The sequence below is a fragment of the Pseudorca crassidens genome, chromosome 3 (genome assembly GCF_039906515.1).
Source record: "Pseudorca crassidens isolate mPseCra1 chromosome 3, mPseCra1.hap1, whole genome shotgun sequence".
Classification (NCBI taxonomy): Eukaryota; Metazoa; Chordata; class Mammalia; order Artiodactyla; family Delphinidae; genus Pseudorca; species Pseudorca crassidens.
In genome coordinates this window covers 140,681,245-140,707,745 of record NC_090298.1, presented here as the reverse complement: position 1 = coordinate 140,707,745, position 26,501 = coordinate 140,681,245, and the positions used below count along the sequence as shown (strand labels likewise).

The following is a 26,501-nucleotide window of genomic DNA, read 5'->3' as shown; positions in this document are numbered from 1 at the left end:
TGACTCAGCTTCATGCCTGTGCGGGTGGTTGGCCAGCCTGGCAGTCCCAGTGGCACTTCTGTTCCCAGGCCAGGCTGGTGCCAGTCAGTCCTCAGAGGGAGGCTCAGGGAGGGACTGGCGGAGTAAGGTGTTTGGTGTCTTTGCAGCCCTGGTAAGCCCCGGCTGTCCCCCCCGCTCTGTCACAGGCATCAGCCTCCTCATCCCCCCAGACGCCATACCCCGAGGAAAGATCTACGAGATCTACCTCACACTGCACAAGCCGGAGGATGTGAGGTGTGGGCATGGGCCCTGCTGCTGGGACTGGGTGGGTCCTGTCCTTTCCTGCTGTCACCGTGACGCCCCTGCCCACCCCACTATTGGGCCTGGTCTGGCCTGGCCCGAGGGAGGGCAGGGGAAGAGGGGCTCCTAAGCTCCACCCAGCTCCACAGCCCCTAACCCCAGGGTCCCAGGGTGGCCCACTGATGCCTTTCCCTTCCCACCCATATTTCCCCACTTGAGGTTGCCCCTAGCCGGCTGTCAGACCCTGCTGAGTCCCATCGTTAGCTGTGGGCCCCCCGGAGTCCTGCTCACCCGGCCAGTCATCCTCGCCATGGACCACTGTGGGGAGCCCAGCCCCGAGAGCTGGAGCCTGCACCTCAAAAAGCAATCCTGCGAAGGCAGCTGGGAGGTGAGCCCCAAGCCTCCTCCCCACCCCCCACCCCCCACCCCCAAGCTCAGGGTGGTGTCTGGCTTCCTGCCTGGCCCTTGAGCCACGCCCCCCCCCCCCCCCCCACAACCAGTCTCCGGCCACTCCTCAGAGCTGTGGTTGGCTGCGAGCTGACCCACCAGGCCCTGCCTGCAGGATGTGCTGCACCTCGGCGAGGAGGCGCCCTCCCACCTCTACTACTGCCAGCTGGAGGCCGGCGCCTGCTATGTCTTCACGGAGCAGTTGGGCCGATTCGCACTGGTGGGAGAGGCTCTCAGCGTGGCCGCGGCCAAGCGCCTCAAGCTGCTTCTGTTTGCCCCCGTGGCCTGCACCTCCCTCGAGTACAACATCCGAGTCTACTGCCTGCATGACACCCACGATGCACTCAAGGTACCTTCCAGCCCCACCCTGCCACAGGGAGGCCGGCTCTGACGGCTGACCACCCCTGGCCCTAGGGAGGGGCCAGTAGAGAGGGGCGCTCCCAGCCCCCAGGCCTGGCTGACACCTGGGGCACTGCAGGAGGTGGTGCAGCTGGAGAAGCAGCTGGGAGGACAGCTGATCCAGGAGCCTCGCATCCTGCACTTCAAGGACAGTTACCACAACCTGCGCCTGTCCATCCATGACGTGCCCAGCTCCCTGTGGAAGAGCAAGCTCCTCGTCAGCTACCAGGTGCGGGCGCTCAAGGTGCTTGGAGCTGGGCACACCTGAGCTGGGCACACCTGATGCCACCTCTCTGTCACCCCCCACCCCCAGGAGATCCCCTTTTATCACATCTGGAATGGTACACAGCAGTACCTGCACTGTACCTTCACCTTGGAGCGCGTCAGCCCCAGCACCAGCGACCTGGCCTGCAAGGTGTGGGTATGGCAGGTGGAGGGCGACGGGCAGAGCTTCAACATCAACTTCAACATCACCAAGGTGGGCAGCACTGCCATAATGTGCTCCCCCACTGGGCCTACCCTGCCACCAAGCCCACCTCCTAGAAACCGCTTGGTAGCTCCCTCCAAGTCTCCCAGGGAGGGAGGTGCAGATGCACATGTAGACAGATGCAGACAGATGCTGTTGGACTTGGGGAGGAGGAGATGGGAGCAGCAGGGAGAGGAGGGGGAGATGGAGCTGGCCTGGGGACCTCGGAGGACTTCCCTGAGGAGGGACTTTTACTGGGCCTCGAAGGATGAGTAAGAGTTAGACAGGCAGCAATGAGGGAACTGAGTGTGGAGGACAGAGGCAGTGAGAGGACAGCAGTGAGTTCTGAGTGATCAGCAGAGTTCTGCTGGTCAGCAGAGGGTGGCAGAGGTGACCTAGGGAGGAGTGATGGGGTGGGAAGGAGAATGAGGTCAGAAGGCTCCTCTGCTCACTGGCTGTGTGACTGTGGGCAGGTCACTGTACCTCAATGCCCCAGTGAGCAGGGCCCTGGCCCACCGGGAAGCAACAGTGCCCACACTGTCCCCATGCCCTGAGGTGGTCCAGGCATTCCCCCAGCGTGAGGTAGCAGTGGGCTGGGCTGGGCAAGTTGTAACGGTTACCTCCACCCCTCCCCACTTCCAGGACACGAGATTCGCTGAGCTGCTGGCCCTGGAGAGTGAAGGGGGGCTCCCAGCCCTAGTGGGCCCCAGTGCCTTCAAGATCCCCTTCCTCATTCGGCAGAAGATCATTACCAGCCTGGATCCACCCTGTAGCCGGGGTGCCGACTGGCGGACTCTGGCCCAGAAACTCCACCTGGACAGGTGGGTGGGAGATGGGCAGGGAGGGGCTGTGAAGGCCACCTGCAGTCCAGCCTGGGTGGAGAGGATGGTGAGGGGGCGGTGGACAAGACACACTCTGGGGCCTGTGCCCCAGCCACCAGCAGCTGGGGCATCCCCTTGGCTGAGTGAGGGGAGGCCCTGTCCTTGGGTGGTCTAGGAGGGTAGAGGCTGCAGCCTGAGGGAAGCCAGGCCACTGACGGGCTCCCCTCCCTTCTGCAGCCATCTCAGCTTCTTTGCCTCCAAGCCCAGCCCCACAGCCATGATCCTCAACCTGTGGGAGGCGCGGCACTTCCCCAACGGCAACCTCAGCCAGCTGGCTGCAGCAGTGGCCGGACTTGGCCAGCCAGATGCTGGCCTCTTCACAGTGTCAGAGGCCGAATGCTGAGGCCGGCGAGGCCCACAAAGCCTACACTCTCACCAGCTTTGGCACCCGCCAGGGACAGGCAGAAGCCACCACCGGGGAGAGCTGTGTGGACAGGCCCCCTCCTGGCAGACGCTATCCCCTAACACTGGCCCTTCAGACCCTGCCCGCACTCCTTCCCCTCCATGGCCTGCCTGGCCGGGCTGGCACTGCCACCTGCTCCGACTCTGCCCGGGGCCCAGGGTGGACAGTGCCTGGAGCCCGGGCTGGGCCCAGCCCATCTGTGTGTGTGTATGTGCGTGTGATGCTACCTCTCCTCCTGCCCCAGCCAGGGGGCCGCATACACACGGGCATACATGCACACGATGGGCTCGGGACGTGGCCCCCAGAGCTCCTGCCTGAGCTGGACCTTATGCAAACATTTCTGTGCCTGCTGGGTAGGGGCACATCTGAGGGGCCTGGCTCCAAGCCTGTGGGACTGAGGGCCACAGCTGAACAGGGGGCGGCCCCTGGATTCAGGCACACAACTACACACGGGCATGTGCCCATGCATGTCCCGTGTGCTCCTGTCACATGCATCCCCCCACACATGCATCTCATGCTGTACACCTGGAGGCTGTTCACGTCTCTCACGCCCGGTGTCAGTCCACATCTGCCTCTCACATGCTGCCCTTCTCCCACCCACCCAGGGACACCCAACGGCTCCTCTCTGATCCCCCCCTGCCCCCAGCCACGAGGAGCCCTGCCCGACGGGGCGTGTGAATATGCAACGGGAGTCCCGGGCTGGACAATGGCGAGTGTGCGTGCCGTGGCGTGCCCGTTCTTGGGGCTGGCCGGTGCCCCCGTGCGGGGCCTGTCATGTGAAGCTTGTGCCCTGACTCTGTTTTAAGTGCATTCGTGCACTTACACTTGGCCTTATGTACACAGCCTTGCCCGGCCGCCAGGGCGCGTAGGGATTTTAGCGGACGTGAATGTAAATAAATTATATATATATATTGCTAACCCAAGTGCTACTTCTCTCAGGGAGAGCTAGGGGTCCAGGCCAGTGGCCATGGAGGGGTCATACATGGCTGTTTTGGAAGTCCTGGGTGTCTGGACCTGGCTGGGGGACAGATGGGGTCCCAGCCCTGGTCCAACAAAGCTGGTTGCTGGAGACTTCTTCAGACACAGGTCATCTGGGCAAGGCGGCAGGCAACAGCGGTGACCAGGGCTGCACCTTTGCCGGACCCGTCCTCTGATTGCAGGAAGGTGACCACACAGTGAGGGGCCAGCTCCCGCACTGTGGCTGCCACCAGGCTGGAGAAGCTGTGAGGGGGAGAGGCCGAGGTGAGACCAGGTCAGCCGGGCTCCACCTGGCCATGCCTCCCTGCCCAGCCTGGTACCCAGACTCACTGAGGGTGCAACTTGTAGAGGGTTCCATCCACCCCCACGGACACAGTCAGCTCTTCCAGGCCCCGGTTCTCACGGATCTTCTCCACCACGGCAGCCACACCTGCCCCACAAAGCTGGGCGGCCCTCTGGGACACAGCCTGGCACACCTCCAGGACCATCAGGGCATCATCTGAGGTCAGGGACAGCCCCAGATCCTCCAGGATGGCTCGGACCTGCCTCAGGGCCAGGCTGTCACTGGGGACAGGAAGGAATAGAGCACAGAGAGGCAGGATCCTGCATGAGCGCCCCCTCTCATGGCTTTCTCGTCCTCTGGGTGCACCTCCCTCCAACCAGCATTCCACCCAACGATAGAGTCCTTTGGGAGGTGGAAGGAGATAATGCAGGCCTCAGCACCTTTCAATCTCAGAGAGAAATTTGGTCTTGAAGATGTCCCTGGTCTGAAGGCGCTGGGTCTGCTGGCCCCGGAAGAGAACTCCAAGGCTGGTCAAATGCAAGAGGGTGTGGCGCACAATCTCCCCCAGGTACATGCCACTGATCATCTTCTCAAACCTGCGTGAAAGTGTGTGTGCACACAGGGCAGGAGGCCCCAGCCCCGTGCCACCACCAGCCACATCACTAGTGCCAGCCACCACCAGTCACACCTGCCCAGCCCAACCCTCACCTCTGCTTGCCAGGGTTGATGGATGCCTGGTCCACACTTGCATCAAAACGGGTACTGAGCATGCTGAGAGAGCCATCGTCCCCAAAGGCACCCCACTCCATGTTGATGCACATGTGGCCTGAGTCCCCAGCCACACTTGCCACATTCCGGAGCTCCTCCATGTAGCAGGCATTGGTGCCAGTTCCTTCAGAGAGGCCAGATGGGGTGGAAGCCATTTACTGTTGCAGACAAGATCCCTCTGAGCCCTTCCCACAGAGATAGCAAAATCTGGGCTCATTTCCTACCTCTCCATCTCCCCATGCTCATTGGCCTGCCCAGAGCCCGGTCCTCCTTCCTTCCTCTCATCCCTTTTTTAGACCCTGCCACCATCAAGCTCCCCAGGACTCCACTACTTCCCCTACCAGCACCACCATCAGCGCATCTCCCATGCTACCCCAGGGTGCTCCCAAAATGCCCGTCATTCACATCATTCCCCTGAGAGATGTGTGACAGCCCCTGCTGTCACATGGGTGAGAGGCCCAAGCCTTCCTCGACTGGCCTTCCAGGTCTTTAGTCAAACAGTAGGTGCTGGGTCAGGAACCGGGGACATAAAAATGAGACACAAGGAGCTCTACAGTGGCCAGAGGTTGGGCAATGAGCAGCCAACTCTGATACTTCCTGTGTGTGCCCAAATAGAAGTGCAAAGAAAAGCATCATGGAACACCCAAGCACAGGTGAGTCTTCCTGCCTAGAAAGTCAGGAAAAGCTACAGAGAGAAAGTGACATTTGGATTTGACCTTGAAGCCAAGAAGCTTAGACAGAAGGCATACCCTGGGTAAAGGCTTTTCCTTCTTCTCCCCAACACACAACCAGCTCTAAGCAGGTCTGTTGGACCCTGGAATTACTCCATCCAGTTGTTAATTCACACAGCAATCTGGGCCTGCCTCTCTCGAGCATCCCGGTGCCAGACACTATGTTCAAGAAGCTCCCAGTCTCCTTCGAGGCTGCCACATACCTCCTGCTCTAAGAAACGGATGTCCAAGGAGCTATGGGATCCCTCCTTCCCTATCTAGCCAAATTCCTTTTTTTCTTTTCAAGGCTTTCTTTTCAAGTCTCACTCATGTCGGGACCCCTTCCTTTCTGATCTTGGCTTGTTGCCCTGGCATTTAGAGTCAGATTCAGCTCTCTCTGATGGCCACGTGCTCTTCTGGATTCAACCTTCACTAAACAGTTCCGAGAAGGCAGATATTTTCCCCTTCTTTATGTGTCTTCCTGTCCCTTCATCCAGCCCCCAACTGGCCACAGGAGAGGTGCTTAATAAAAACTTAGAATCTTGGGGACTTCCCTGGCGGTCCAGTGGTTAAGACTCCACACTCCCAATGCAGGGGGCCCGGGTTCGATCCCTGATCAGGGAACTAGATCCTGCATGCCACAACTAAGATCCCTCATGCTGCAACTAAAAAGATCCTGCGTGCCACAACTAAAGATCCCATGTGCCACAGCTAAGACCCAGCGTAGCCAAATAAATATTAAAAATAAAAAAAAAAAGACTTAGAATCTTGGACTATTCAAAGAACCATCTCAACTCATTCTCTGCACACACCCATCCCATCACTGGGGTCCCACCCAATTCCAAATACTCTGTAGGCCATGAGCCAGGCATAATGCTACACTTTGTCCCCTCCCATTTCATCCTCATAACCCCTTAAGATAGGCATCATTATTATCTCCACCTTAGAGATGAGGAAACTGAGGCTCTGGTGATTTGCCCAAGGTCATACCAGTGGAAGTGGCAGAGCTAGTATTTCCACCCAAATCTGTATGACTCCAAAGCTCACATTCATTTAACAGATGGGCAAACTGAGGTTCAGAGAATTTAAGTGACTGTGAGTCAGTAGCTAAGTTGGGCTAAACACCGAAGCTCCAGACACTCAGCCCAATAGAGTGTTCCAGGGCCCCACTGAGTCAGGTAAGAGTGATGCCACATCCCCAAGGCCAGGGGAATGTTCAACTCAACAGGAGGCAGTAAATTAGCAACAGGCAGTAGGGGCACAAAACAGCAGGGCCCTCCTCACCTACGATGAGGCCAACCTCGCAATGGGGGTCCTCGTAGCCACAGGACATCATGGTCCCCACCGTGTCATTGACAATGGCAACCACATTCAGTTCCACTGCCTGCACACAAAAGGATGCTGCTAGTTGCTGGGCAACGTGGTCGTCACAGCAACTAGCACTGGACCCAGAGGTCTCTACTACAGAGGGCCCCCCACATCAGGCAGCGGGAGACCCTTTGCTCCCTTCAAGGCCTGTTACTCCAAAGCACCTCTGCAGGCAGACTACTTACCTGTCTGCGCCTGATGGCTTCCCGCAGCAGACACACAACATCTTGGCCCTCACAGTCAGATGCATTGAAACCCTTTGTCCAGTTCAGGAGGATGCCCTGGGGTGGGACCAAGAGGAAGCAGGAAGTTAGAGTTCCCTTGGAATCTCACTTTGCCTCCCCAAAGCCTGCATCCCATCAGAATGCAGTATATGATTCCTTCCCCACATAGGATTCTGTGCCTACTCTGTCATACGATTAAGGGCCTTGCCTTCTGCCCCCTCCCAATTCCCCAGGAGGATTCCAGTGTGAAGAAACCTATTAATAACCATCCAACCTACATCTTCTACTTTTAGTGCCAGAATGCTCAGATAGTTTGAGGGTCTGGCCATTTTAAGACATCTGCCCAGGGCTTCCCTGGTGGCGCAGTGGTTGAGAGTCTGCTTGCCGATGCAGGGGACACGGGTTCGTGCCCCGGTCCGGGAAAATCCCACGTGCCGCGGAGCGGCTGCGCCCATGAGCCATGGCCGCTGAGCCTGCGCGTCCGGAGCCTGTGCTCCGCAACAGGAGAGGCCACAACAGTGAGAGGCCCGCGTACCGCAAAAAAAAAAAGACATCTGCCCAGAAGGAATGGCCCTTTGTAATTGGGTTAGGAATTAACAGATCTGGTAAAATGAGTGCTGTGTGTGAGAAAGGGAAGGACAGAGAAGGCTCAGAGGTCCAAATAATAGCAGCGTTTGCTCTTCCAGAAAGAGCTAGCAAGAGTCACTTGAAAGGAAGGAATTCTCAGAGTTAGGACGGAGCCGTGTCAATGGGAGATTCACATGCATGTTCCAGATACGAGTGAAGGATGAACGGAAAAGCCAGAAACCAGACACCTGGGCAGGACAGGAGGGGACAAGACAATTTACTGTGAGAAACTGGCCTTAAATTGTGAACTTAGTAATGGGGGCCTAGCTGTTCTTTTCTTATTGTGCTTCCTCTGAGGGAGAGGGCAGGGGAACTATTCCACCCACCATTAGGAGAAAATGACTGCTCTGCCCAAAGTAGACGCATGGAGAGCAGGTCTGGGAATCTTTGGGGCAGGAGACTTTAGACATATTAACTGACATTTCCCCCAGTAATATTTCCTTTTATTCCTTTCCCCATAAAACCACAAGATAGAGCGTTCTGTGCTCATTGTCTCAAAAACAGAAACCAGAGAGAGTGAGAGTGAGAGTGAATGAGAAGGAGAGCCAGATCACGAGTAACGGCAAAGTTTCCCCACTCCCAGATGAGAGAAAGACCCCCTGGTTTGGGGAAGGTGAGGTGGGCAGGAGTTAGAGCCAGGTTCCAGATGGCTTCCTGAGAAAGATGTCCTAGGCCCTCCACCCTGGGCATGCCCCTGTGGGGAAGGGGAGGATACAGAAGGGATTTGGATAATCTGAGAACAGAGGCAGCCTCTGCCCTCCTTCCTCACAGAGGGGAAGGTAAGGTATCAAGGGAGTTGTCAAGACCCAAGAGAGCAAGATGCAGAGTCCAAATGGCTGGGGCCTGGACGTTTCCCCCACGTCCCAGCTTGTCTGCACATTCTATACAGCAAAGGAGGGGCCCCTACCTGGATAAGGGGATCCCTGAATTGATTACCATTAAGTTTTCACTCCTGAAAAGAATGTGGGCTCAACATAGAAATTAAATTCTGTTAATAGGACCGTGTTTCCTGCATGCCTGATTTTGCACAGAGTCCCACCTGCTTCTCACACCTTACAAGGAATAATCAAAAGGTGCCAGAATAACTCAGGCTGGAGGAAGCAGATGAGCAAAGAGACATTGCTGACTGCATGATCCAAAGGAAAGCAGAGCACAGAGGCCCGTGTCTGAGAGGTCAGAGCAGGAGCAGAGGGTAGGCGAAAACCATAGGAAGGCTGGAGTAGAGTAGGCAGAGCTTCCCAGAGACCACAGGTGTGGAAGAACCTGGTGGGCACTTTCAGGGCCAGCAAGCTCCTCATCACAGGAGCTTTTCAGCAGAAGTTGGGGGTGTTGAGGAGGAGATTCCTGGGAGCTTGGATCAGAGGTCTGGGAGGAGCCGTCTCCATGGCAGGCCTTAGGTGTGTGCATGAAAAGTCTAGCATTCCTGATGAAGGATGCAGAGGTGTGCGCTGAGTGGATGTTGTGTCTAGACATGTGCCCGCCCCTCTGCCAACCCCAACCAGGCCCTGAGAAGGATACCAGCAAGGCCGGGAATAGGAGAGAGGGCAAAGAAATCATGCAAACACAAGCCCCTTTGAGAGACAGAACAATCTGCTCTCTGCAGATACCCTCGGCATTACAACAGTGCTGTGAGTGAGACAGCCAGTGTGTCCTCTGGTCAGTCCCAACCTTGGCCTGCACTGCTCCCAAGTGCCCAGACCTAATGCTGGCTCCACTCTCCTGCCCACTGGCAGCCCCCAGGGGTAACCATGTCCTTCTCCATCCCACGCCTTTTCATGGCCCTGGATTCCAGGCCATTTTACCGCATCCCATCCACCTGGGCACATCACATCTGGAGAAACTGAGGCTGGGTGCAGGCCCAGCCCAGCAGTGCCTCCACCCAGCCCTCTCCCTAGCCCAGGAAGCCCTCTCCAGGCCTCCTGCCCACTCCAAGAAGAGTATGTTGGTGGAAAGCCCCTGAGGATGGCTTCCCGCAGCCCTCCCTCTCTCACCTGGTCCAGGCCGAGCTGCGTACATGGGAAGGAGAAGGTGAAACCCAGGGGGAGGCTCTGCCCACTCAGGCCCTGCTTCTCCTGGAAGTCCACGATGCAGTCCACAATGTGGTCAAAGAGCTGAGGAGTGGAGCAAGTCAGGGAGTAGACCACTTGGCCCTTCCCCGCCCCCTGACATCAGCTCCAGGTTGTGGGTACCTGCTGCCCAGAGCCCTGGGCCACGCACTCCGGGATGGAGTAGATCTGGCTGGTGATTTGCACACCTCCAGTGGCCACATGCACCAGGAGGACCCGGAAGTTGGTGCCCCCCAGGTCCAGGGCCAGGAAGTCCCCACGCTCTGTGGGGCAGAGACCCTCAGTGCCAGGTCAAAGCTGGAAGCTCCACCCCCACACATGCTGTGACCCCCAGGAGCCCATGTCCCATTCAGGCCAAGTCTTTACCACTGCCATCAGGCGTGTCCCGGACGTAAGTGGGCAGCATGCGGAGGGAGGAGGCTTCCCCTTGGAGTCCCTTGGCCATGGCCTCTCGCATCTGTGCCTGCACTGCTGCCAGCTGCTCACGGGTCAACCGGAATGGTGCCAGGGTCTCCTCCAGCAGGCACCGGTGGGCAGCCAGGCGGGCAGCCACAGCAGTCACCATTGCCACACCCTGGCCTCCCCCGTCCACAGAGGGTATGAAGGAGACATCACATTCGGGGGCCAGGAGCATCACTGTCTCCTGCAGGATGCTGAGGAACCTACACAGACACACATCAGGTGCACCCTGGCTTGGCACCTGGCCCTGACCCCCAGGGCTTGCAGAAGCCCTGGGCTCCCTCACTTCAAATCAATTCAATTCTAAACCCATCTATGCACCAACCATATGCCCAGTGCCCCCAGTGACACCCTCCCTTGCACAACCAAGAGAAGTCTCTTTCTCTCCTCTGACCTCTTCTGGCCTCCCCAGCCCCTGTCTGTCCTCACTTTGCTTGGGTGCCATTCATACCCATCGGCTTGCACCAGTGGTACCAGAGTGCCCTCTGGGTGTGTATCACAAACACACACTTGTTCCTGCTACCTGCTAACACAGGATCATCTGTATTCCCAATACCTGGGGTGTCGCTCAAACACTCGGCCTCCAGTGGCCACAGCGATCTGAAGTGTCTGCTGCTCCCGGCTGTGCTGGAGACGGGAGAGGACGGCAGCCAGGGCAGCTGCACAGAGCTGGGCAGCCCGCGTGCACACAGCCGCGCATACGTGCTGCACGAACTCGGCATCTGAGGCGCTCGGGTTCAGGCCCAAATCCTGCAGGATAGCGTGCACACGGGCTGCCCCAGCAGAGGGACTGGCGGGGACAGGGTGCTACTTTGGGGCTGAAGTAGCCCCAAAGCTCCCTGCCCCCACCAAAGCTCCATGGCTACCTCAGGGAAAGAGCATCCTCCCCATTCCCAAGTCAAGAACCCCTCTGTCGCAGCCCACTCGCCTCCCGCACTCACTCCTCTATCTCAGCCACATGTTCCAGGAGGATGCCGCCTTGCCTTAGCAGGGCAGGAGAGGTGTAGCCGCCAAAGAGGACCCCGCACTGGGCCAGGTGAGCCAGCACCAGCCGCACCAGCTCACCCAGGTACAGGCCCCCGATCATCTTCTCAAACCTACAGGCAGGAAGGGTGGCTGGACAGAGCCTTTCCTAAGCCCTCAGCCCACCTGGCCCCACCTCCAAGAACTCCCAAAGAGAGGTCATTTTCTTTGCGGTCCCTGCTGAAGGGTCCAGAAGCAAATGGCCTCCTAGGAGACAGTTGGGTGTTTACCCAGACCCCACTGCCCCCTCTGGCTTAGATTAGGTTCATGGGGGCTCCTGGAGGGTAGAAGGACCCAAGGAGGGTAGGAGACTCTGCTTGGCTACTCCCAACCCCCAACCCCCAACCCCTGCCAGAGCTGGCCAGAGTCAGGAATAAGGGAGGGCCAAGAGTTAAAAACTCTTCGTTCTAGAACCCATTCCTTCTTTGAGCCTGGCCAGGGCCCCCCAGGATGCAACCTGGAGAGCCTAGGAGCAAATGAGAGGGAGGGGCCTAAGGGCTGGAGTACAGGGACAACAGAGCGGGAGGGGAACAAAGCAGTGATGGGGCTAGAGCAGAAGGTTAGGCCACCTCTGGGCACCCAGATTCAGAGACTCGTGGTCCAGGGTGCGGTCGAAGATGGTCAGCACTGGCCCCAGGGCCCCATCATCACTGAAGGAGCCCCACTCGACGCTGATGCAGACTCGGCCCCGGTCCTCGTCTAGCACTGCCACATGCCGTGCCTCTTCCATGTAACACGCATTGGTGCCAGTGTCTGGCAGGGACACCCCATCAGGGCCTGTCCACCAGGCCTCCAGGCCCTCCATCCACCATCACAAATGGCTGTGACTCACCTACAACCAGCCCAACTTCACATGGCCCAACCCCTGGCTCGCAGCCCATCATGGTGCCCACTGTGTCATTCACCACGGCAACTACATCGATGCTGTAGGTCTGGACAACAGAGAGGACAGAGGTCAGGGAACCTGGGGTATGGGCAGGGCTGGGGCCCTGGCTTTGATGGAGACACACAGAGTCCCTGAAATGCGTGTCCGCATGCCCCACACATTTGCGTCACATATGCTCTAGGCCTTCCCACCCTATAGAGGATTTTCCTCCCATCCCACGCCTGCCCCTTGGCTCCTCTGCCCCCAGCTCAGGCCCTGGAGGTCTCAGGGGCTCTCAGGCTCAGCCATCACTTCCAGTACACCAGTGCTCCCCACAGGACCAGGACAAGGGTGAGCAAACATGTCACCTTGAAGGCTATGCTGTAGACACCTCTCTTGCTCACCCTGGTCCTGGCCTGGCTCCCCAAGCCTGCTCCTCTCAGCCCTGACTTCCAGCTACTCACACAGCACCGTGGTGGTTAGTCGGCACAGATCCAGAGTGGCCTTTCTCAGGCATCCAGACTTTTGAATATGCCCTTCTCTGAAATTAGACCTTCCTCCCCAGCCCCAGCTTATGCACCTGGCAAACTTCTCCTTCAAGTCTCTGCTCAAGTCGTAGTACACCCTTCCCTGTGCTCCTACAGTCATCGGAACCACATTCTCAACAGGGACAATCTTTTATTGGAATGCTTTCCCCACTAGACTTGTGAGGTCTCTGAGGACAGGGTCAAGTCTTTTCATCTTTGTTTCCCCCTACAGTCCTGAACGTTTATTTGACCTTTCTTAGCTTCAGTCTCCTTACCTATAAAATGAGAATGGTAGCAGCATTTACCCGAAGGTTACATGGATAAAGAGTATAAACACGAGAGGAAAGCAGGCTCTCCCAGAAGCATAGGAACAGCCTACATGTGCTGGGCCCAGGCCCAGGCCCAGACCACATGGGCATCCCTCCCTGCTCCCCTGCCTCTACTCACTCCCTGCCTCTGGATGGCATCTCGTAGCAACTGGACCACATCCTGGCCTTCCACACCACTGCACCTAAAACCTTTGGTCCAGGAAATGAGGGTGCTCTGGAGGCAGAAAATTCAGGTCAATCCTCCAACAACCTTCATGGGGCTGCAGCCCCTCCACCCACTGTCCCTGTAGCCACTCACCTTGTCCAGCCCTGTCTGGTGACAAGGGAAGGAGAAGCTGAACCCAAGCTGTAGACCCTGATTGCCCACGGGGAGCGCATTCAGAAACTCAGATAGGCAGCGGGCGGCAAAGTCAAAGAGCTGTGGGGTGGGTTGGGGGCTTAGCTCTGCCCACTGGAGCCCCAGCTGCCCCCGGGCCCAGAGCCTGTGCAGTGAGTGCTCACCTGCTGACCAGGACCCAGCATCACCTCTTGGGGGATCACAAACTCCTGGCTTCGGGGCTCCATCTTGTGCCCCTCAATGCCCATCAGGGTCACCCACAGAACACGCAGTGAGGCCCCTGTGGCTCCCAGTTCCAGCACCACGAAGTCTCCTTGCTCTGTGGGAAAGCAGGTCACAGAAAGGCACGCAGCTGGTGAGAGCAAGCCCTCTTCTTCCCAGAAACATTCCCAAGGCCTGTGAAGTCTCATCAAGGGACCTTAGAGATGGGGACCTTAGAGATGGAGAAAGGGGTAAGGAACTCCCCCCTCCCCCAGATCAGAACCCTCTTACCAGTCCTGGCCACCCATGTTAGTCTATACCACCCACCAGTGCCATGTGGGGTAGACCCCACATATGTGGGCAGCATCCGGACAGCAGGGGCAGGGCTGGCCTGCCCCTTAAGGGCCTGCTCCATGGAGTCCAGTAGGCTGATTTGGATCTGCCGCAGCTGTGCCCCTGTCACCTTGAACTGCTGCAGGCATTCCTGTACCTGAGGAGAAACAGGCCGACATCTGGGCAGGAGCCCTGTTGGCCTAGTGAAGTTCCCCCACTCCAAACAGGACAGAGGTTAGCCTGGCCCAGTTCATACCTCCCTTCCCTAGCCCAGACCAGCACCCCTCCCTTAGCTTCCCCAGGGGCTGGCCTGAGCCCTGCTTGAGCCCACTGTGAGCCTTGCTGAGCTCCCCAGCACCTGCCCAGCCTCACTCCTCGCCTCTTCACACACTGTGGCTTTCTTGTCGCTCACAGCCTACACCAGCTCCTGCACCCTCAGAAAGCTCCCTTCTGGTGGGAAGACCCACCCACTTCCTCCTGCTCCATTCCCTGTGGATCCTTTCAGCTCCTTCCAACCCCCTCTACTTCTTTGAATTCAGGGTTGGCAAGACCTCTCCCCTGTCACCCCACCAGTGATTTGCTCTGGTTCCCCAGGACCCAGAGCCGAGCTGCTCAGTGAATTGTTGTTAGATGAGCAAATGAATGAACAAATGTGTGGATGAACTTCAGGTTCAGGGGCTTCCCTCTTCCGATACACTCCACTCTGGAGCCCGAGCAAGCCCAGCCAGGAGAGTTTGGGGTCCACACCATGGAGGACAGTCCTCCCACAGTTGGCCATCCTTCACACAGACATTGACTGAGCCCCTAATATGCACCCAGCACTATTCTAAGCACCATACACTGCACAGCCAGCTGAGTCTGCTCTTGTGGAATTCAATTCCAGTGTAGGGGGCAGAAAATAAGCACAGAAACATGTAATATGGTTCTGGTAGTACTGGTAGAAAAGAAAGGTAGAAATAGAAGTTCAGGAGTGACCAGGAGAGGAAGAGGTATTTTTGGATATTGGTCAGGGAAGGTCTCCCCGTGGAGGTGACCTAAATGAAGGAAAGGAATGAGCCATTTGAAGATATGGGGGAAGAGCACAAAGGGTTTTTCTTCAGAGCAAGGGGACGGATTTGGGGGAAGGCTGGCCAGGCGCAGATCAGAGTGAAGGGAGTGGCGGGCAGACAGGGAAAGCAGAGGATGGGACACCAGGTTCTTTTCCAGCAGAAGCTTGAGTTGGGGGAGCTTAAGAAAAGCTCCAGTATCTCACTTCTGTGTGGAAACTTCCCTGGGACAACCCTCTGGCCTGTCCTTCAAAGAGGCCTCAGCAGCCTCCCTGGGTTTTTCAGAGGGTCCCAGCCCCCGACTCCATTCTCCCAGGCTTAGCCTTTCCCGGGTCCCCACTGCCTGTCTCATAGGAATTCCATTCCTATGACCCGCTACCCCACACTGGGCCCGTATCTATAAAGTACCACTCAGGCACCTGGATAAGGAGGCAGGGAGAGCCAGGGAGGAGAGGCTGCCAACTGAGGGAGATGGGGGCAACTCAGTCCCACCCCTGCTTTAGGAAAAGAATGGGAAACAGATCCCTAAGGAGGCAAATGATCCTAACTGGAGTCCAGATGTTCAGTTCCATATTCACATTACTGCTTCCAGTAGCCATGCATGCTAGGAGGAGCTATTCCTGAGTCACAAATGAGGAAACTGAGGCTCAGAGAGGTATAGTCATCTGCCTAATCCAAGCAGCTATTAAGGGGCAGAGCGGGACTTGAACCCAGATCTGACTGCAGAGATGTTTCCACATAAATGTGAAGCCTTATAAAAACTAATAAAAACACCTGAAAAGAACCCAAAGCTGATGAAGTTGGCAGCAAAGAAACCCCCACAGGACATGGGATGAGAAAACTTAAATCTGAGTCCTTGCCCTGCCACTTCCTGGCTATGTGGCCCTGGGCAAGTTAAACTTCTCTCTGACATGGTAAGACTTAACAAGAGAATAACAATACTCAAAAGCACCCAGGAGCCATGTCTTGTTCATGGCTGTATCTCAGGGCCACAAGGAGTGGCTGGCTCTCAGGATTTGTTGACTAAGTGGTTGTGGTGGCATAAGAAAGGGGATAATGTATGTGAAAGTGTAAAGTGCTGTTCAGATGTGAGGGGTGTTTTATTATTGCTTAATGACAACATCAGAGTTATGGAGAAGTCAGTGGCTTGGGTAGATCGATGTTTTTCTTCCTTTTCCTCCCAGCTGCAGTGACAGGTGCAAGAGGAGTGACTATGAGATGGCAGAAGCCTCAAGAAACACAGGAGGACTTCCCTGGCTGACACTGGTGGGCGCACAGCAGCCAGGAGAAGCTACTGGAGTCTCCCCTCAACCTCCCCCAAGAAGAGTGGGGAGAGACCTCAGCCAGGAGAGTGAGGAGCAAAGCATTAGAGAGAGGGTGGATTCAATGCGGCCTCAATGCTGGATCCTTTGACCAACTTGCTGTGTCCGTCAGTCAGGGCCCACCTCATCTCTCTGAGCAGGTTTTCTCCTCTGTCAAGCAGGAACAAAAATAGCACCCACTTCTCAGCGATGTTTTGAGGACTGAGAAGACAGTAGACGTGAAGGGGTGAGACAGTGGCTGGCCTATAGGACATGGGTTCCCTTTCCTCAGAGCACAAGGTAAAACTAGCCTGGGGAGCCTGACTCCATGACCCCTCTGGTGACAAAAAGTCCTGGCAGAAGGCACCAGGAAGGGACTCAGATGGGACTGCGTTCCGACTACACGTGGTTCTTAGATCATCATGGGAAGGGGAGCTGAGGTTGAAGCCTGCAGTGCTGAGTGGGGGCCCAAGGCCACAGGAAATTTGGCATCCATGTGAAGTCCCCCCAAAGCTGAAGAGACTTGTCTTTAAACTGCAGGTGTGTGCAATAAAGCCAGCAGGGTGGGTGTGGGACCAGCGCCAGAGTCTCAAGAGAGTGGTGTAAAGTGAAAGAGGTGATGGTGGCAGGCCCTAGAGCAAGCCCTGGCAGGGCAGGCACCGCGGCACAGTCATTGCACCCTTCTGTGGCCCAGCTAGGGATTGTGCACAGAAGAAATGTTTACAGGGTCTGGGGCAGACGTTGGACAAGGGTGAAGTGGGAGCATGAAATGCAGTGAGGGGGGACGCCCCTCTAGTTTGGGCAACAAGCCAAATCAAGCAGGTTTCAGAATGGGCTGGAAAGCTAAAGAAACTGCAGGGAACGATACAAGAACCCTTTCGTGGATGCCTCTCTGTGCAGGTCCTGTATCTCCATTAGCTCACTTAATCCTCCAGGGGTGGGAGGATTAGACTTTATTTTCCTCCATTTCAGTGTTGACGAAACAGAGACGAAGAGATGTGAATTGACTTACCCGAGTGTTTCCTGCTAGAGGGTGTGGTAGGCAAGGGCTTCTAAATCTTGGTCAAGATGACAGAAAAAAGAGAAATTCACTCTGAGCTAACCTGAGGCACAATAACCTTGCTGCACAACCTCCAAGTTGAGTTCAGCACTGAAATTCTCTCTGTGTGCCTGACTTCAGTGGCCGTGTTGAGGGGTGAAAGATGTGCAGGAATGACTTGAGAAGTGGGAAAAGGAAGGGCTTTAAGAACACAGCTTTCTACAAGAAAAACCCTGGAGGGTCCTTTCTAGACTTTGGAGATGAAACACCTCAGCTCAAGCTCCTGTCATGCCTTAAACTCAAGGTATGTCACCTCTCTAAGCCCCCTTCCTCGCCTGTAAAATGAGGAGATAATCCCCACCTTGTAGTGGTGTGGAGCCTTGAAGGAGAAAGCTACTAGATCAGATATGAAAGGCTCAGTAAACAGGAAAGGGCTGCATGGGTGTGAGCCAGTGGCCGCATGGCATCTTCTGCTGCTCCTGCTCTTAACAGCCTTGAATAGGCACGAGACAGGAACCCAGCGCTGAACTTACCAGCTCAGAGCTGTTTGAGGGGCAGGGCAAGCCTTCTTGGGGGCAGCTGGGGACTCCTTCCCGTTGCTGCAACCCTAGAGACCCAATGAAGTCCATGTGGTTCCACGGTGGGGGGTGACCTCCTATGGGAGAAAAGGGTTCCTGGGTGAACCACGTACTCCACAGGTTGTGATGAACCTCGGAGGCTGTGATACAGACCCTTAACTTTCTTCCTTCTGAAGGGGACCAGGAAGGAAGATGTGGGCAGAGCTCAGAATCTCTGACCATCAAAATCCTTTAGTAAACAACCAGAAAGCCCTCATTTTCCAGAGCATGTACAACAAAAGAGCACTGGGAAGGCTGATTTCTAATCCCAATGCCATTCATTCAGTCATTCATTCACATTTACCAGTCCCTAATGCCTAATGTGCCACATGCTAGGGTACAGACAAAGCAGACCTAGGCCACATCCTCAGGGACCTCACAGCTTTACCAATAATCACAGTATGACTGACACAGGCAGTGACAGAGATGGACTTGCTGCTGTACTTGGGAGTTCAGGGATGTGCTAAAGGTTTGGAGCAAAGGCTGTGAGGTAAGGAGAGGCCAAAGACCTGCTGGAGAAGCAAGCAGGCTGGCTTGGCACCTTCATGCCAAGTTAAGGTGTGTAAATTTCCCGCTGAAGAGAGAAGTGGACAGGGGTGGATCTGTGCTTCAGAAAGGTGTTCCACTAATGCCATGACTTTGGGCAAATCATTTATGATTTCTTTGCATTTCAGTTTCTTCATCTGTAAAAAACAGAAGATAATATCTACCTTCGCAAGGCTGTCATCAGAATTAAAAAGAGTAACAACAGGGAAAATGCTTTGGGAACTCTAATGTGCAACATAAACGTCAGGGTGGGTTTTGGAAGGTGGGGTGATGCTGAGCTGAAAGAGCCCTGTGCTCATAGCTGAGGATGCAGCTCCTCACAAAGCAGCCACACCAGGTCTCTCCATCTCAAGGCCTACTTTATTTTCATCTACATATAAATAAAATGGGGACCAGGAAGTTTCCAAAGGAGCCTTCAATGATTCAGGTGCCCTGCAGGGGTGGAAGAAAAGGGAAATGCAATGGAGGGCCCAAGATGGGCAGAAGGCATCTGGCTACTGAATTATTCCCTCTCCTCCTTTAACAGCAGAACTTCAGGAAAGCTACCTTCCCACCTCTGCAACCCCTCCCCACCTGCCACTCCCCTCATGTCCATGAATTTGCCCTCCCCATGGCCACCTATGATCTCCTGACTGCCCAATAACAGCCTTTTCCTCAGTCCCCATGCTTTCACCCTCTCTCAGGCATGCAAAGCCATGAGAATTCTCTTCACTGCAAAATTCTCTTCTCCCTTGGCTGCAACGGTCAGTCTTCCCTGGGCCTCCTTCCTGAGTCTCTCATAGTCTTCGTCAATAACTCCTTCGCTCCTCTCCTCTTAAACAATGGGGCTCCCAAATTTCTGGCCATAGTCTTCTTCTCCACACTCCCTCTTTATCTCACTCAACCCCAAGATTTGATTAAAACCTGTGTGAAGGTTCCCAAATCTACCCCTGTCCTGAGCCAAATCCCAAATTCCAATGGTCTGTTAGCATCTCTGGATGCTAGAGAAGCCTCCTCAAACTCAACGGTCAAAGTCACATTCATTTCCTCCTTCACTTTTCCCCACGAAATTCTTCCCGTCCTTCACCTTGGCTGGAGGCATTCATGTTGCCGCTATACATCCCTGACCCTCACTTCCTCTACGCAATAAGTTCTCAGGCTGAAAGAGCTGAGAGCGGAAAGAGCTCCCATGTGTCTCCACCTCCCAGTTCCTACAGCCACTGTCCTAGACCTTCCACCCATCTGATTATTCCAACAGCCTCCTAATTGATATTTGTGCTCCCATGTATCCATCTGGCCACCTTACCCACACCAAACATGTTACCAGAGTGACTGTGCAAAAATAGATTTTATCATGTCATTCCCCACAATGTGAAGTAAGCCGTCACACTGTGATGGCTTCTACTGCAGAAAAAGAAAAGTTTTGTGACTTTGCAACCCCCTCACACTGTCCTCAACCCAAGCTTCCTCGCTTGCTACTCCCCTTCATATTCCAGCCACATTGACTATGAGCTTCATCCTGTCTCCTGCTGTCCAGCCTTCATTCACAGCCTTCCCTGGAATTGCTGTCTGAGTCATCTCTGCTTCTTCAATGCCCAGCACAGGGCTTGAAATAGGTAGGTGCTAGTACAGCTTTGAAAAATTGAGAGGTGGGGAGTTCTTATTCAGAGAACCAAGAAATCAGTTTCCAAAAAATCTCCCCAAAGTCACATATACCTACACTCAAGTTGCTGTCACATCTGTCAAACATATGTTCCATATATGTTAGAAGTCTGTTTTGAGGATAAAATGGGATAACTGAGGCAATTACCTTTGGGAGGGGCCTAGGGCTACACACATGGTGAGATTTCACTCTCCTTTCGAGGCCCAGCTAGCTCAATCACTCATTCACTCTTATTCATTTCTTCTTCTATTCAACATTTATTCAGCACTTCTACATAACAGAGACTGAAGCTTCCCCCAAGTAACCCCAGTATTTACACTCCCAGTAAATGTATTCATTTCTGTCTCTTCCAGCTGAGAGTTCCTGTGGGGAGGGACATGTCTGCCATATCACTAGATCCCCAGAACCCAGCCCAGGGTCTGGGGATGTTTGAATAACTGTGGGCCTCTTGGCTTAATTCAGCTGAATCAGCTACATGGAACGAGCCTTCCTTCTGAAAGGTATCCCAGGACCTCTGCCGAGGATAGGAAGCACTATCGAGGACCAACCAGCTTAGCCTTTCCAGCCTCCACCCATCCAGGATGGACTAAGCAGGAGAGATGAGGGTAAGGAAGGGGCTAGAGCTGAGGCAGGCAGGAATTAGAGGAGAATCTTACCTGGGAGAAGCAGCAGTTGGTCACTCTTCTCAGACCTGGGCTCTTCTCTCTCAATGAGACGTCCCACTGAACTGCTTTGTACTCAAAAGTGAAACTCACGAGTAATCTGACTTATAATGTCACCAAGCCCCACCCTCTCACAAGACACCAGCTAATTCAGGAAGATGCACTTCCCTCTGAGTCTGCCCTAAGAGGAGGCCAAGTTAGGCAGGGCCATGGTGCAAACTTAAGCAAGATCGCCACAGGAAGTTGGGAGTCCTGAAGTGGGTCAAGGAGCCTGGGATATCCCCTCTGCAATGCTGGGAGCTCCATCCATTTTACAAACACTCAGAGTCCGCAGTGGTTCATCCCTGGAAAGGAGCTAGAATAGCCTGGGAAATATGTAGTCCAATGGACAATTTTCCAAAATGTGTAACGACCTACTAAATGAACACGAGGCAATGTGGAAGCACAAGAGGAAGAGGCTAACTCTGCCCCAGAGTGGGCAGAAGTTGAGGAAGCTGAGCCCTGAAGGAAGAGTGGCAGTATGTCCTCACATGTACAAAATTGTGGAGCATAAGGCACCTTCATGGAATTGGGGTACAGCTCCAAGGACCTCAAGAGGATACATGTAGGTGAGGACACATGGTGGGAGAGGAGGCAGCCAGGCTGTGGAGTTCAGCCTTTAGTCTACAGGCCAAGGAGGAAGAGTAGGTTCACACCATGGGGCTTCTCTACTAGAAGGGGAAGAGGAATCTCAGCTGCAGTGGGGCTGTTGGCCACCAAGCTGGTTTCCCTGAACTAGTCTTCTTGAATGTACAGAAAGTTGGGGCAACACTGTGCCCACTGCTGTGGTCTAAATACTTTTGTTCCCCTCCCACCTAATTCTTATGTTGAAAACCTAATGCCCAAGGTGACGGTATTAAGAAGTGGGGTCTTTGGGAGGTGATTAGGTCATAAGGGTGGAGCCCTAATGAATGGGATTAGTACCCTCATCAGAGGCCCCAGACGGCTCCCTTGCCTCTTCTGCCATGTGAGGATACGAGAAGTTGGCGGTCTGCAACGTGGAAGAAGGCCTTCATCTGACCATCTGGCCAGGCTGGCACCCTGACCTCAGACATCCAGCCTCCGTAACTGTGAGAAATACATTTCTATTGTTTATAAGCCACTCAGTCTGTGGTACTTTTTAATTGCAGCCCAAATGGACTAAGATACTCGCCATGGCAGGAGACTAGACACGCTGCACCAATTTTCATTCCAGGGAAATTGGTGAGCAGATACTTTAAAACTCCAGGCTACCTCATCAACAGTAACCCTACCGTTAACCATAAACAGTACTCTGCCTCCACATGACACCAGGATGGAGACCAGGGATGATGGCTGTTGAATCAGTTTTGGCATAACTGGGCCTGGAAACATGCCACATATCAGCCCTCCTGCACAGTTCACTGTGTAGCAATCAGGCATGTAGGCTCTGCGATTGGGAATGGGGGTGGGGAGGATAGACTGGCCATCATTCAAAACATACATCCTGCCTACCCTGGGGCTCCAGTCTCTCTCAACTTCTTAGTGGGGAGAGAATATAGAACTGAATGTGAATGTGATTCATGCTGACAGTCAGTTTGCAGTCTCCTGAGCCAGGGTGAGGATACACCCCTGATAAGCAATGCCAGGGCTCTTTGTGTTTCTAGAAACCTATGTCTATTTCCCCAGCAGCAGGGGTCCCAACACCCTAGGCAGAGTGTCAGGGAAGGTCTGTGTCAGGGCCTATGGAAGGAGGAGGCAGTCTGGGCTTGAGATCTGTGAACAACGATGACAGCCGTAACTGTAGCAGAGGCACAGCAAGGATCAGCAGTTCTCTTCAGACACCAGATGGCCATTGACCAAAAAAGGGAAGGACAAGTCCTCACAAGGCTCCTCATAGCCCCTTAGTGCCAATCTCCAGCTGTCCAGGAGGAACTAAGGAATGGGGAGAGGCAGTCAGCTGGGGGAAAGGTGGGCTGTAGGCCAGGTACCATGGCTGGGATGAGAGCCAGGCCCTCCCTGCTCCGATGTGCTCATAGGCTTGCTTCTCACAGCTCACAGTGCCCCACGGCCAGGCACTCAGGCCCCAATAAGCTTCCTGCTATTCTCTCCATGCCCTTTTACTCCAATGTGCCTTGCAGCTCTCCTATACCCATCAAGCTGCTTCTTACTGTTAGTTTTTTGTTTATGTTGATCTGTCTGGAATGACTCTCCCTTTGCGCTCTCCAGCCTTTTCACCTAACTTTTCCTTATCCTTTAAATTACACATCAGACATCGCCAGTGCTGGGAGCCTTCCTAGACAAGTTCCTCCTGGCCCTAATCCCAGCCGAGTAGCAACCTGTCTATTGATCCCATAGTGTCTTGATCTTGTATCATTGCATAAACTACAGTCTATTAAAAGAATCTGTTTGTCTCCCCCCACTGTACTATGGGCTCCCAAAGAATGATTCTTATTTACCTTTGGAGCTCCGGGGCCCAGTTCTATATCTAACGTGGGATAGGTATCAGTTAATTTTTGTTAAATTGAAGAGCCCTCCCACAACCTCAATAGTCCAGGGCTTTTGAAACTGAGAGGAAATAAGTAACCTCTTCCTGCCTTCCTGGTACATACGGCTTCAGCAGCCTTTCCACTCTGGGTTTATACATTCTTCCATCTTCCCACTTGGTACTACCATCTACTTACTTACCTGCCTTCCCCTCACCCCAACTCCCACCTTCTAAATCAACTTAGGGCCAAAGCTTCTCTGCCTCACAGGTGAGAATGAGCCCACCCAAACTTAAAATTTCCATTGAGTTTTGTGACTCAAGTGGGAAGTAGGAGGTAGTATGGTATAGTAGACAGAATCAGCACTGGTGTCAGACAGACCTGGGTTTGAATCCCATCTCAGTTACCAGTTGTATGACCTAGGTGAATTCCTTCACTTCTCTGAGCCTCAGTTTTCCATGTATAAAACATGGAGACTAATGCCTTAGGTTGGGCTCCTCCAGAAGCAGACCTAATTTGAGTGCAAAAGGTTTAATTGGGAAGCAATCAGGCCAGGATTAGGATTAGGGCAATGCATGTGAAGTGCCTAGCAATAAAATGTAGAGAATCCCTCTTAGGTTCACACAAGTGTCAACGCTGCCTTTACATGAACCCAAGAGTGAGGGCCCCTCACCCTAGTCCCAGCCCTGATCCAGGAAGCACCGACAGGGGAGTTGGAAGTGAGATAGGAAGGGAAGGAAGCCAATAGAGCATACATAATTAAGTTGCTGCTGGGAGCCACTGAGGCTCAATCCCACAGGGGAACTCTGGGAGACAGATAGAATGCATCCACCTAAGGTGAGGAAGCTGGAGAATTTATCCTCCAACTTCCATCTTTTACTGGCTGATGGCTGCCTCAGGGGCCCTCGCTCCCTGGCACTCCCAGCCTGTGCCACACACTAGCCTAGAGAAGCGCTAAGGCAGAGAGTTACAGGTTCTTGCAATAGGACCCTGCGGGTATGTAATAGAACAGTAAGTGCCCAGGGGAAATGGGCAAGGCAGTGCCTCTGCTAGAGGGCTGTGATAAGGATGAAATGAAATAACACAACCACAGTGCCTAACACAAAGGTTACCTTCTCTTTCCCAATTTATCACAATAGCTTGTGAAATTCTTGGATCTTCCCAGCTCTTCATGAGTTGACAACACCATCAGAACAGCTGCTTCCCATCTTTCGGAAGAAGCAAAACAAAAACAAGAAACAAAGCCCAAAAACCCAGGGGTCCTAGGCAAGCTCTAAACACCCGAGCTTGCTGTGGAAGGCTGGTGCTTGATGGAACTAAGGTAGTCGAACTGTAACCTCTCACATCTGCTCTTCACCCCTCTCTGGCTTTTCCTCCTCTCACTGTAACACTACTTACGACATACAAAACTAGCATCACATTGAGTAACGAATGCTGCCATTCACTCACCTTCTATGAGACAGATACTGTGCTTTTACCCACATTATCTTACTCCTTAGAACCCTGTAAGATTTTTCCCATTTTATAGAAAAGGAAACTAGGTCTCACAGAGGTTAACTTGTATCAGAAGCAGGGGTTCAGACTCAGGTTGATGTCATACTCTTTTCACTGACTTTGTCTCTTCACTGTCTTACTAAGGCCCCTCCCACAAAACCGCTGGTATTGGGAGAATAAGACAAATGAGCAGCTTTTACCAAAGATAGAGGTGGGAGGGCCTGGGGAGATGGCTGTTTCCCCCTGACTCCACACTAGTTAATAAATAAGCTGACCAGTACTAATCCTGCTGATCCACACCCTCCTCCAACAATTTGCCAATGATCCATGTTCTAGGGAGACTGCTCAATTTTAAGTTAAATAATTCACTTTCTAGAATCAGCCCTTTATCTCTTCTTATCTTCAGGCAGAGAGATAAACATACTATTCCCTGTTTATGGAACTTTACCTCCAATAAATTGCCATTTACTAAGAGAAAACTAGTGAGAGTTAAGCTGATGGGCCAAATTATTTCTCAGAAGGAAAACAGGAAAATAATCAGTACTAGAGTCAAAATACAGCATTTTCATTAGGACTGATGAGGCAGGGCACTGTGGTCTCACTTCCATGGACAAAAAGTGGTTTTATTTGTTACTCTGAACCTTTGTTTCCTCATCTGAAAATTGGGGAGGATAATACCTACCTCATAAGGTTGCTGTGAGGAATAAATGAAGATACACACATTGCCTGAACCATAGCAATTGCTCAAAAAATAACAGCAATATTAATGTGATGCTGGCCACAATGTCAGTGCCATCCAACACCAAGACATGGTGAGCCTGCCATCCTGCCTTTTTCTAACTCAAAGAGCTTGTGCGCAAAGGCAGCTAGGCAGGAAACAATGCATTAAAGGCCTGTGCTGTGCCTTACATCTAGCTATCTCTGAACTCCTCAGTCTAACACACACTTCATGTTTGTTTTAAAATAAAGGAAAAGAAAATTTTGGACTTGGTAAATCAGAAGTTAGGAGAGTGTGAGTGGTGCCCTGTTTATCTTGTCCCAGGATCCTTTCCTGGTCGGCAGCCACCTCATACCATCTCCCACTACACCTTCAAATCAACTTGGGCCAAAGCTAGCTTTCTCAACATCCTTGTTTGGTCATCTCCCTCAGGCAGTTGCTTCTGCCATTCAACATCCTCTCATCTTTGGAGTCTGCCTGTGCACTGAGGATAGACCACATCTCTGCTCTTCACTGGAAGGTCCTGGGTAATGTGGTTGAGAATGTGCACTCCTCTACTAATGAACTCAAATAGAAGTTATTTCCTGTTGCTGCTATGACCTCTGATGGCAAGAGAACCAATCTCAGTTTTAGCAGATGAATATACAAGGCATCCCCACTGGTTAATCTAGGAAGAAAAAGTAATTGTATAGCAACTAATAACTTAAGAGTTCACTTACAAACTCCTGGCAAGAATTGTCAGACATATCCCTCAAAGGTCCTATGCTCTTGCTGAGAATTCTTAACTGGGTGAGGCAGCAAGATGAGATGACAAGTCACTGAATGTTAAGGACAGCAGAACAGAAGTAGAATTCAATGCCCTGGCATCTTCCAGAATGATGTCAGAGAAAGTCAAGAGTAACCACACAGTGTTCAGAACTGTGCACTACACATTCTGTGAATATAGGCAGTATGTCAGAGACCAGTAATGGAATTCATTC

The 26,501-nt window shown here is 53.5% G+C and overlaps 2 protein-coding genes across 3 annotated transcripts in view; one reads left to right on the top strand and one right to left on the bottom strand.

Moving 5' to 3' along the window:
• The window catches only part of UNC5A (unc-5 netrin receptor A), a 62,778-nt gene extending 58,985 nt beyond the window's left edge, over positions 1–3,793 (top strand). For both annotated transcript variants that reach the window (XM_067732737.1, XM_067732738.1), the window contains 7 exons: positions 186–273; positions 499–667; positions 842–1,075; positions 1,205–1,354; positions 1,439–1,603; positions 2,234–2,412; positions 2,650–3,793. In XM_067732737.1, the coding sequence (XP_067588838.1) occupies positions 186–273; positions 499–667; positions 842–1,075; positions 1,205–1,354; positions 1,439–1,603; positions 2,234–2,412; positions 2,650–2,815 (1,151 nt within the window). In that variant the 3' untranslated portion in view covers positions 2,816–3,793. The remainder of the gene's footprint in view (positions 1–185; positions 274–498; positions 668–841; positions 1,076–1,204; positions 1,355–1,438; positions 1,604–2,233; positions 2,413–2,649) is intronic.
• On the bottom strand, positions 3,764–26,496 carry HK3 (hexokinase 3). The gene is made up of 19 exons (XM_067732736.1): positions 20,821–26,496; positions 17,893–18,014; positions 13,968–14,130; positions 13,604–13,758; positions 13,401–13,520; positions 13,221–13,316; positions 12,214–12,313; positions 11,951–12,134; positions 11,300–11,455; positions 10,915–11,148; positions 10,266–10,561; positions 10,023–10,162; positions 9,825–9,944; positions 7,168–7,263; positions 6,899–6,998; positions 4,845–5,028; positions 4,577–4,732; positions 4,184–4,417; positions 3,764–4,096 (listed from the first exon to the last, which is right to left on the bottom strand). The coding sequence occupies exons 2-19, from the start codon at positions 17,986–17,988 to the stop codon at positions 3,952–3,954; spliced, it is 2,775 nt and encodes a 924-aa protein (XP_067588837.1). The 5' UTR covers positions 17,989–18,014; positions 20,821–26,496; the 3' UTR covers positions 3,764–3,951.
• Positions 26,497–26,501: the final 5 nt, after the last annotated feature.